At 48.9% G+C, this 12,502-nt stretch overlaps 1 protein-coding gene across 1 annotated transcript in view; it reads right to left on the reverse strand.

The window, feature by feature from the left end:
- Positions 1-9,388: 9,388 nt before the first annotated feature.
- LOC144155153 (septin-7-like) overlaps positions 9,389-12,502 on the reverse strand; it is a 97,587-nt gene continuing 94,473 nt past the window's right edge. The window contains exon 12 of the mRNA XM_077686427.1: positions 9,389-10,951. Within this exon, the coding sequence (XP_077542553.1) occupies positions 10,900-10,951 (52 nt within the window). The 3' untranslated portion in view covers positions 9,389-10,899. The remainder of the gene's footprint in view (positions 10,952-12,502) is intronic.

The raw sequence follows: 12,502 nt of genomic DNA on the forward strand, positions 1-12,502 counted from the left end.
CTGAACAAGTCCACAACAGGTGTTCAACGTCAGCTTCTGGCGCAGGAGTCGCACAGAAGGGGCAGGTGTCCGCAAACAGAACGTGGTATCGGGCAGGCCAAGCGTGAATAACTGGTGGGGATAACGCCACCCCAACTCGAAGCCTCCGCTGCAAGACCACCTCCCAGCGAGCGAGCCCACTGGGGAGGTCAGTTCCACGCGGTGGAAGTAAAGCACGCGTGGCGCGGCGGAGGTTTTCTTTTTCCACCAGCAGTTCTTCTAGGGTAGATACTCGAAGTAGTGGTAGTGGCCGTGGGAGGTCTCTTCGGTGGCAGGCGCGATCTGCCACAGTGTGGGCAGAAAGCGTGTCCCGGCGAATCCAGGAAACGCGGACAGGGCATGGATAAGTGTCCATAACCTCGTGAATGCGAGCGGCGAAGCTTGTACAACGCGCAACGTGACGCAAATCCCAAATCGCTGCCGTTGAGTCCGTGTAAAGTTCCAGCTTGTCCCCAGTAGTCAAAGTCGATGCAAGTGCCTGCAGGCCATCCCTAATGGCAGTAAGTTCTGCTAGCAGGCTTGGGAGTGCACGGAGTGACTCGTACGCGCAGCTTTGATTTAGGGAAGGGTAGGAGGGACACGTCAAGGCCGTGGTGACGAAGCAGTCGTATGCCCCAGCGTCCACAAAAGCCTGGACAACCAGCGGTTGCGTCTCAGGCGCCCAGTCAGGGACATGAAGGACGGTATCTGGAGGCTGGTGAGGGCCCGAGGTACGGACGTGTAGCCTTGTCAGAGGCTTGTTGTCCGTCACCTGATGGAACAGCCAGGGCGGCCTTGCGGCGGAAAAGGCTGGCATCGTATTCGGCGGCTGGCCCATGTACGCGGCGAGAGCTGCTGCCTCTGGAACCAGTCCACGTTTCAGCAGGCGTGCGGAACGACGCTGATGAATGAGTTCATCAAGCGTGTTTAGTTGGGCTTCTGCTTGGAGCTGTGGAATCGGTGTTAGGCGGGGGAGTCCAGTAATAGTGTGCATGGCGGCCCTGTTAATAGCCTCCAGCCGGTCCCAGTTCCCTTGCGTCGTGCAGGAACTGTGCCTGGTACACGAGCCTTGGCTGTAGTACAGAACGCACTAGGAGATGGGCCATCGTCCAGCAAGCCCCGCCAGACTTTTGGGAGATGCGGCGAACAAGGTGGAGCAGTTGTCCGGCTTTCTGTCGAGCAGATCGTATCCACTGAGCTGCCGACCCTGAGGCCGATATCTCTAAGCCCAGAACCCGAAGGTGTCCGACAATGGGAATGGCGGTACCGTTCAGTTGTAGAACAATCGGCGATACTGCAAGGGAGCGACGGCCCCAAGCGTTGGCGACTGTAAGTGCAGCAGTCTTCTCTTGAGAGAGCGTGAGGCCCACATACTCGCACCATTTCTGGCAGTCTGTTAACGCTTGCTGGAGGCACTCGGCTTGGCAGGTCTGGATGGACTGTCCATACAGTGATGTCATCCGCGTACATGAGGAAATACAAGTCTTTTAATAGTGGCCAGGTGCCAGGCTAGCGGCAACAAGACAATGTTAAAAAGTAGCGGACACAGAACAGACCCTTGTGGCACACCGCGCACTGGTGTAAAGGAGCCGAAACTTCCACCGTTGATGCGTACGGAGAAAGAGCGGTGTTGTAGGAAGTGCCGGACAAAGACACAGACTTTGTCTGGGAGGCGGAGACAACTTAGTACCTCTAAGATGGCAGCATGGCTAACATTGTCATACGCCTTGCATATGTCCATGGCTAGCACAGTCCTCACACGGCGAGAACGGCCTCCCACCAAAACCATAGATGACAGGTATTCCAAGCCATCCTCAGTACCAAGATGAGGCCTGAATCCGATTTGCGCCGGGTGATACCACTGAAAAGTATCAAGCCACCACTGAAGACGTGTGGCCAAGCATCCGCTCTAACAGCTTGCACAGCGTAGATGTCAAGGCAATTGGGCGCAAGTTACGGAGTTCATGTGGTGATTTCCCGGGCTTTGGGATGGGAACAATATCCGCCCGAAGCCACGATTCAGGGAGTTTACCAGAGAGCCACACCTGATTTAAGGAGTCCAGAAGCATCGTGAGAGCTGGGTCGTCAATATTTTTGAACACCTCGTAAGTAATGCCGTCGGGACCCGGAGCAGTACGTAGTTTAGCTTGATTGATTGCGGCCAAGAATTCAGCCATTGTAAACGGTGACTGGATTCCCGAAATGGCTTCGCAAGTTGGTTGTAAGCCCACACTGTTCGGCAGGGGGAACGGAACCGGCTTTGCCACTGGCACAGCATCAAAGGCTGGAAACAAGGCCCGGGCAACGTCGGGAGCGAATTGTGCCGGATCCTTGTTGGATGCAAGGCAAGCGCTGGCTGCTGCTTCCAGAGGGCGACTTCCATATTCCATGGCGTGAAAAGTACGCCAGACGGACGCCGTTGAAGATGACGGACCGAGAGAGGCGCACCAGTCAAGCCAGCGCTGTCTGGACAGTCTTTTCTCATGCCGTCCTGCAGTGCATCGCCATCAGTGAGGCATTAACAGTAATGGCAGCGTCTTGTTACTGCAAGACCATTTTATAAACAGTAAATACAATTCCTACAACAGTCACAATACAAAAATAATCTAAAATTAGGTTTCCTGTACACAATGGAATTCTCACGATGCATACCTGTGGAATGGTAGCAACTTCTTGACACGATTCCTGCCCTTGTGCAGGCACTTATAAGTTATAAGTTCGAGTGGCCATGCTCACACTTGTACCTTTATGATGGTAGATCACCTCTTGTACACGCGAAACAATATCTCGGACTACTTGGAATGAAGCCAGTTAACGGAATATGGAAAAATGTAGACAAGTGTTTTCAAAAAATCCCTACCAATGTGAACAACCAGCACTTCAACAGCGCCTAATACGTGCCAGTGGCAACACGCCGCCTTGAATGTGATGACCACATGCTCCCCTTCCTCTTTTGGTAATGGTGTGTTTCTGAACATGATGTCCACCAGTGAAAAAATGCAACAGCTGGATGAAAACTGAATACTTTTCTAATATGAAAGCATTATATGTCCATGAGGTGGAAAACCAGGTGCTGTGAGCTACAGATGGCCCTGAAATTCCATGAGTCTTCGACTTAAAAAGAGAATTCCACGAGTCCGACTTAAAAAGAGAATAGCAGAAACGAATCAATCCCAGGGACGTGCGGTGACAGGCAAGTGACTTAACCACTAGTCTCCACCACATAAAACACGACTTTTGAGGTACACTTATGCCTGCTTATGTGCTTTGGTTGCGGAAGCATTATGGCTTCCCCTGTCAATACTTTCCTGTTACATTGCTTGTGTCATGCTGGTTCTATGAAACTACCATAATAGATTCATAGTTTCTCAGTACAGAGTTGCAAATGGTCTATGAACTGGTCGCCCAAGAAGATTGGCCAATGATAACGACACCTGCTGTCAGCAGGAGGAAGAAGTATCGAACCTAATGGTGCATAGTGACGCCTGCACCACAGGGTTTTAGGGGTACACATAAGTCAGCTTATGTGCTTAGAATGCAAAGGCATTACGGCTTCCCCTGGTGAAAATTCGCAACTACATTGTGTATCATGTTAGTTCCATGAAGCAACGAAAAACTCCCACCTCCCCTCGCGGGAACCCCTGTGTAAATGCGACGCATAGGCAGAGTGGCGAAGGGACCGCGTTTTATAGCGCGCATAACGTTGAGGGGACTGCGTAAGCCGGTCCCAGTCGATGACGACGTTGGCGTACTTGTAAAGCGGCGTGGACTCTAGGTGTTTGAGCCAAGCGTGGATGTTGCTTCGCCGGAGAACGGCACACCGGTTATATGCGCAGCGCGCCCGAAGGAGAGGAAACCGCGGAAGAGCGAGTACTGCACATGCGCCGGCCCCTGCGCGTCTGCCGCGGCTATGACGCAACGTGCAGCGGCTATGACGCAAAACAATCCACTTTAATCCAATCCAATCCAATCGAATCCAATCCAATGCCCCTCGCCAGAGAGTGTTCACTATTGGAGAGGAGAGGGGGTGAGCGGCGGAGAGCGCAGCTGGCGCGGCGAGGAGAATGGGGGAGGGGTGGACAACGCCGACGACGACGCCGGAGGGACAAGGCGAGTGAATCAGATGCTCTGCATCTACTAATAGATTCATAGCTCCTCAGTACAGAGCTCTGAATGGTCACCGTGTGTACCCACTCAAGGGATTGGCCAATTAAGTTGACAGCTGCAGTCGGCTCATGGCCAATTTATTTATGGCAGTGTAGAGATTCCATCTTAGCTCCACGATACAATGTGTGGCTCAAGCATTTTTAAAGCGAAAGCTTCCTTAGTTGGACCAATGGCATCTTGTTAAAACACTAATGCATTTCCCTATAGACCGGTTGGCTGATGACAGAAAGCTCCTATACAAGATCTCTGGAGTCTGGACACATGGCACGTGCGTGAAATCGGGCTTCCGTTGGCTTAAAACGGTTACTTGAAAATCATGAAAAGGGAGTGGTTCTAGATGCAATACACGCATCGATTACGAAGAAGGGATACCATAGTATGCCTTTATCTCATACCACATATTGGTATACATTTAGATCGTTTGCAGATATGCTTGGTGTGCGAAAAATCGTCGCATAGATTCGTTCTTCATTTGCGAATTGAGTCTTTGAAGGTTTGACAATCGATTGGGCGCACTTTCAGCAAAGGTTGGGCCCACTTTTAGTGAAGGTTTTGCTCTTCTCAACGTTCTTGAGGAAGGGATGGTAAAGTTCTCTTTAGTTTTTGGTCAAATAATTTTGATGGCTTAGCCAAGTTTTTGGAATTTTAAAGGGACAGACAAGCGATTTTTGTTGGGTGTATTTTCGCTATTCCAAATCAAAGGGCATCACTTAAAACACCTTAATCCGAAACGGTTTTGCTGATAGCGCCCTAGAACGTTTTAAATCGGAATGTTTAGTTTTACCAGCCATACATGTCCCACCAAAAGGAATACTAGCAACCATGACAGTGAGCCGTGCATTACCTGTCAACATTCCTATGGGACTTGCTACACTTCATGACCCACGGGCTTAAAAACCATCGTGCTCCAGTAGGAGAAGTTTTGCAGATCCATGAAAATGCTCCAAACAACCCAGTTTACCCATTTTGGAAATATGCCACAATTCTGTGCTGAAATACATAAAGTGAAAACTGGATAAACCAAAATGTGTGTGTAATTTTTATTTTAGTAAAGAAATTACATATTTCCAAAAGAAGCAAGCAAGGCTGTACGGAACTCTTTCATGTGTCCGTAAAACCTTTTGTATCTGTACATAATGCTTTTTAAGTCCATGGGTCATGAATTAGTAAGTTCAGATGAGTCCCCCTTAACTGCATGCGAGATAAAAAGCGGAATTTGAAAACTTTTCCCCAGCTAAAACAACAATAACGTGCAACCGTCCCTATTCCTTCATGTGGTTTTTAAATCACGCTTTAAAATCGTCATGTTGTTTGGATACGTAACGCAGTGTTGCGTTTAGACACGTGTCACCACCATTCAGACTTTATAAATTTCTACTGGTTACTCCAGTATACAAAACGCTGGCTTTCATATGAGCTAGACAACATGCAGTTCACAAAAATCGGTTGTCTGCCCCTTTAATATTGGCAGGTTTGGCTAGGTTACGCTTTGATAGAAAAATTGTAGTAGTGATGTGTGTATTTTTGTAAGTGAAAGGCGGCTGCATGTTATTTCCGTGGAATGCTTTTAGTACCGTCGGTGACCTTTCGCTGTTAAGTCACTGCAGGCCAGGCACTTCCAGTGTGATGAAAAAACTAATTAAACATGGTGATAGGCTCCCCTTTGCACCTTAAGCAACGTAAAAGATACTAAACCACCCTTAATTATGAAAATAATGCATATATTTGAACTAAGGGAGCATTTTTTTAACCTGCTGAGGCTCGAACCCAGCACGTAAGCGTTAAAAACCGCAATGCAACCTGCTAAGCCACATAGGACGAACAGCAAGCTTTATTTAGCAGACCATCAAGAAGACTGCGGCAGTGTTGAAAGCTAACCACTAGGTAGCGCTTGGTCTAACAGGTAGTGTGCTGTGCAACGCCACCCTGTTACAAAGGGGAAGCCGCTAATCATCATAATCATCAGTGTGACAGGAATAGAAAAGGCAATTCCGGACACGTGGCAAACGAGCACGATGAACTTAATTTACAAGAGCAAAGGAGAGACAGGACTAAACCGAGCTCGTATACTCCAGTAACCGTCACGTCAGTGCTGTACAGGTTAGCAATGCATGGAAGTGAAGTTTGAACTAGAGCAGTGGGTAGAAGAAAATAGGATACTAGGGGAACCAAAATGGGTTTCAAGAGGACAGAAGGCTAGATGACAACTTATTTGTAGTAAGCCAATGCATACAGGTGGCGAAGATGCAAAACCAACCTTTCTGGTGAGCCTTTCTGGACATAAAGCGACTTTTGATAACGTAGACAGGGAGCGGCTATGGATTATCTTGGAGGACGAGGGAATGCGGGCAGAATTTGTTAACTTACTCAGGGAGCTATACTGGGAGAACCAAGTGCAAATAGTATGGGAGGGGATAACATACAATAGGCCTGTATACACATGCAAGGGTTTAAAACAAGGTTGTCCCCTCTCAACTGCTGTTCATGATCTACATGGCAGGGTTAGAAAGGAAGTTAGAGGGCAGTGTGCTGAGGTTCAACTTCTCATACACGAAAAACGGGCAAATGGTGGAATAACAAGTTCTAAGACTAATGTATGCAGACGACATTGGCAGACAACCAGATAGGTATGCGGGCCTTGATGGATATATGCGGTGAAGAAGCGACGCACCCATGGCTAGCCTTTTGCAGAGAAAAATCGACGATCGTGGCCTTTAACAATGGTGCGGAGCACGTAACAGTATTAGTGCAACAAGTAGAGATACCACGGGTGAAAGAGCATAAATATTTACGAGTATGGCTTAACGACAGCGAAGATTAGACGCATGTGCATGAGGCTCACCAAGAGCATGACAAAAAAAGATGGAATGTGGCTATAATGAAGCACAGAGCCCTCTGGGGCTACAACAAATATGAGGTGGTAAGGGGAGTCTGGAAGGGGGTCATGGTACCAGGATTAACTATCGGAAATTCGGTTTTGTGCATGAAACCAGAGACCCAAGTGGGCCTTGAGGTAACTCCGAGGCCAGTAGGCAGACTGACCCTAGGAGCCCACACCAAAACTACGAACAAAGCGGCACGGGGTATGGGCTGGTCATCCTTTGAGGCAAGGAAGCGCAGAGCAAGATAATGTGGAAACGGAGGACCAGACAGTTGACCGAGTGGTAGGGAAAGTTCGTAGGGGAAAGTGGGGTATATGCAACAGTTAAAAGGCAGGTAAAGTCAGCAGAGACGACGAAGTGGGCCCTGAGGATGGAAGTGAAAAAAACCCTGGAGACTTATAGGACAGAGAACCTAGAAATCAGGAAGGAAGGTTTCTATGGCAATACGAGAGGCATTGCTCTCGTATTGCCAAAGAAATTGCATTGCTTTGCATTGCTCTTTGAAGCACGGGCCGGGTGCCCAAGAACCCAGTCATACATGAGTATCTACAGGCAGCAGGATGAAACACAAGCATGCTGTGGCAGTGATCAGGAAACTATAGACCATATTGTCAGGGACTGCACAGAGATACAGCCACTGCGGGGCGAGGTGGAGACGACGCTAGTATGGGCTCTGGGATTTGGGGCGAGGGGGAGCCTCAACTTCAGGGCCATGGAGGTGATGAAGTGGCGGCTGGAATGGTGGTGGAGAAAAAGTAGGAAAGGGATGGGTACGCAGCGGAGTAATCATGCAGATGAGAATTTAGAACAGAGGGGAAGGGGGGGGGGGGGGGGGGAGGAAAAAAGGGGAGGGGGCGATGGGAGCTTAAAACAGGGGCGAGGAAGAGAAGGCAGAGGCAAATCTATTATGCTAGCTCGGAGTAGGGCAAGTAAGTGGAACAAAACAGGCAAGTCCAACGACACCCCTATTCAAAGGGAGAACCACTAATCACCATCATCATCATGTGCCCGGCCTGAAGCGACTTGGAGGAGAAATAAATGTCTTTGTAAAGAAATATGCCTTGGGGAAGAGTCCACATTCCAGGACCCAGTACCGCGGTTGTGACCTGCGGCTGCACTGGTTGCCATCTCATGTCGGAATCACCGGCAATGAGGTGGCTGACACCCTGGCCAGAGGTGCTGCACGCCAGGATGGGGTCCCTGCCTCCAGCGACCCGAGGCCCTTCGACGCCGCACAAGCCATCCTGGCGCGGGAGGTGGAGACGATGCACCCGGACCCCAGAGTTATCAGCGGCCAAGCTCCACAAGTCCTGCCTGGCCGCATCAGCAGGGAAGCCCGCTCCATACTCCTCCGCATGCGGCTCGATTGCTGCAACGTGGCAGCCCGCTTGCACCGACAAGGCCGCCGGTCATCGCCCACTTGTGCTGACTGCCCAGAACCGGAGACCCTGGAGCACCTGCTCTGCTCCTGCCGCCAGCACGATACCCCGCGAGCAGAGCTTCGGGCCGCACTCCAGCGTCTCGGGCTGCCTACCGACACCCTGAAGGACCTAATTTTCCCGACTGGCCCAAACTCCATTCGGCGGGAAGCATTCAGACTTCTCCTGGCCTTCCTCGAGGAGACGAACCTCATACAACGGCTGCAGCCGAATGCCTGCCGACCAGCCTTACGCACTCCTTATCTCTTTCTTTCTCTCTCTCCCTTTTTGTCCCCATTTTTTCTCTTAGCCCCTTCCCCCAGACTGGGTTGTATGCTGGTGAACTCCAAATGAGTTCAAAATATCCCCAGTTCACTTTTTTTCCACTTTCTGTATCAATAAATCACTCACTCACTCTCACTCACTCGTGAGCATCTGGCTTCTTGGGCTTTGGCTGGTGACGAGCCCACGATGCAGACTTGGAAATTGAATGTTGCTACCACCGGACAGCACTCTACACACACCATTAATCTATTGCCGTTCGGCTGCAATGTCAACATGTACCGAACCACAATTCGCACAACCACTCAAGGGGAAGTATTGGCCAGTGAAGATGACAGTTGCTGCTAAAGGCTCAATGCTTTTAGAAACCACGCAAGCATACACAAATGCCCCCAGTAATTTTTACTGGCATTAAGCACGTCATTCCAATTAAATTGAGATTTCATTATGGGTTATGATGCTGCATCTGCTAGTTGAACTTCCTGTTGACAGATGGCAGACAAGTGTTTCCCTAAAGCATGGGAGCAATGGGGGTGACTGACACGTGGGATCTGCCAAGCCACATACAAAAGTAATGGCACTCTACAGTCCTGGCCACCGGACGAAGAGAGAAACACAGAGGAATGAGAGACAGTTTATTATTTTAATTTGTACAAAAACAATAGCGGGAACTTTTTTTACACTTCGGGAGCTGACAGTAAGGATGAGAGCTATCACTTTAAAGCAGACACCTCTCTCGATACGCCTACCACGTACGACACGCAGTTCGTGGCACCAAGTATAAATAGTGGACAAGTTAGACAATGGCTATAAATATGGAAAAAAAAATCAGCGTACGAAGACTAAACAACAAAAGGCAAGCAGAATTCTTTGGCCACCTGAAACAAGGTTCTTTCTTGCACACATTTACTATATGTATAATATATTTATATATATATGTGTGTGTGTAAACTGAAAAGCCACGGGAATTCCATGTCTCTAGGTAGCAAAACAGATGCTCTTTCAAGGGAATGTATGCAAAAAGTCGGGCCCATGGCACACCACTTTGAGACATTCTGCATCCTCAGGTAAAATTGGTGGGGCCAAGAAATGCAGGCAAACAGAACTAAGTGCGTACACAAAAGCGCACCACAACGACACAGAAGCTTGAGCTTATTTGGCGAGGCCGCTGGCGGGCCTTCTGCTGTGTGACCGCTGTTGAGTGAGGGGTGCTGGGTCGCACTGCAGGGGCACGACGCCAGGCTGCACCGGGGACCAACGACAGCAATGCACTTGCGCTAGACAATGTCACAACCTTGTGCAACAAGCCATGGAATTGGATGAATCAAAGTTCCTGGCTAGCATTTTGGTACAATGGTGCTAGCAGTGACCAGTTTGTTCTGCCACATCGTGCACACACAAGGATGCACCAGCGATGGATGGCACACGCATTGTTCATCTCCAGTTACAAAAGCAAATAATCCGTTTAATACATCAAGAGCAGGGGGTTACAATTGCGCATTCTTAGTCAATCAACCCTAGCCTGTCCTGAAGTTGAGGTTGGGCAGAGCCCTCACGCACGGCCAGAAAACTACATCAGAATCCACTGTTGGTCTCTTCTGGCCATAAATGAGCTTCATCACGAGTAGTACCAAGGCTGAACCTGCATGCTGTAGTTGGCAAGGGAGCCAAGCAAAATGGCACACAACACGTAAATGTTGGCAACCAGAGGCTACGCTGACAATCTGTACTCTCAAGCAGAGGAAAGCATCATTGGCAAATCGTGACCCACAAGGATTAAAACAAAACTACTCGAACACACTTGCCGGCACACTACTGCAAGTGGAGTTTGTTCCTCCCAGGTGTGTGTGCCCATTTTCAAGAAAGTGCACTCCAAACGTCGATATATGCGTGCTGCACGCCTCCAAGTGGACGATTTGCCCAGAGCAGCTTGCTTGGCACGCACCACATTTGGCACCCAACGTAAGCAGGCTTCTTTTCCACGCACAAGAGGGAGAACACTTCTTGAAAATGGTGGCTCTGGGACAAGAATGGGAGGTGTGGCCACAAAGGAGAGGATAATGGTAAGGAAGGGTGGTGCACACGTCTCTTGGTTGTCTCCGATGGCCCTGCAGGATTGCCAAGGGTGGCCCCTAGAAAAGGCCTTTCTTCTTCTCTTTACGCTTCTCTTTGCCGTCCAGTTGTCTGGAAAAAGCGACAGCAAGTAAACAACACAGCCTCCTTGTTAGCCATGCACCCGGCAACTACAGCCAGATGCTGTTGTGTACAAGCAGAAAAAGCTCTGGCCCTGACAGAGCCACGCATGTACCAAGGGCATGACCAGTGGTGCTGTGTGGGCATGAGGCAAAACAGCTCAAATAGGCTACTGATGAAATTAACTTGCACTGCCTCACATCGCACCATCAACATGCTGCCAGCAATGTTTGACCATGCCCTCCTTCGCACACAACACTCAAATCCAGACTGCTTGGGCAATAAAGTAGTAGTAGCACCCAGATACACTGAAATTGACAAGGAATCAGAAAATTAATACAACTGATAATCTGATATCGAAAATGCACAATGTTCAGCAAAAATTCTGAAGGGAACATAAGCAACTGGAATTGAAAATTGCCCACTAGTTTATTCAGCACACAGTACCTACAGCCAGGGGCTTGCTATGCACTTTTGCATAAATGTAGTGTCACTTCTGGTTAGCCAGGGAGCCAGCCATCTGTGACCAGAAGTGACATTTGTGACGTCTCTCAAGCAAAAAATTAGCCAGCCAGCCAGCACGCATGCATGCACACACACAAAAAGGAATTCGAGGACACCTACGCACTACTTGCAACCTTTTCCTTTCCGCTACAACTGAGAGCCCTGGTTAATTTCCCTTGTTAGGCATTTATCCAGTCAAATGTTATGTCGCTGTAATGCTGAGCCCTACAACAGCTGAACAATAGTGCAGATGCCAGTCAGACTGGCACATACCCGCATTTGCATTGCCATTTGCCATCTTTTTGAGCAATGTCATATGATCGCAGGTTTTAATGGATGCCGCATGATGGCGCTACTATAATTTCATGCAGGCACACACCCGTATCTGTACCGCCAATCTGAAAGAACATTTAGTGAAAACGTGCTTAAGGCCACAATGAAATCGCTACCCACAGCCATCGAGCTGTGCCTACGTTAAGTATGTTTTTCAGACATTCCTGAGGCCCTGGGCATTACTCCCATCAAAATGCCTGCGCTACACGGCAACTTCCCATTCACAGTTGAACCACTCGCTAGAAAATTTGTTCAAAGGCATTCAGAAGGCCTTTGATATGGCTGTGCAGCACAGGTAATAATTTTCTTTTAAACTCAATTCCTTTTATTCTTTGCGCCATCAGCCCTTTCGTGTGCCATTTTTTGATTAGGATGCAGGACACTGGAATACAGTGGGACCAGATGCAAACCACACTGATAGAAAATACCCATGTAATGTTGCCTTTGCACAAGCCACAACTGTGCTGACTGACCATTAGGTGCAGATGGACTGCAAGCCATTTGAGGTTGGAATATGCACCTCAGCTACAGCCTAATTTGACAGAAGATTAAGGAAAATGTGGGCTTTTGGCTAGGACCTTTAAGAGTACCAACTGCAAGGATGCCTTACTCTGTTCACGCCTGCATGAAAACATTCACATAGCTGTCACCTGCAGCCACAGTTAATCAGCATGAAGTGCTGACACTGTCATACAAACTTGGCTT

Source organism: Haemaphysalis longicornis, unplaced genomic scaffold (assembly GCF_048455015.1).
Source record: "Haemaphysalis longicornis isolate Haplotype H1 unplaced genomic scaffold, Haemaphysalis longicornis Haplotype H1 scaffold_1, whole genome shotgun sequence".
NCBI classification, from domain to species: Eukaryota; Metazoa; Arthropoda; class Arachnida; order Ixodida; family Ixodidae; genus Haemaphysalis; species Haemaphysalis longicornis.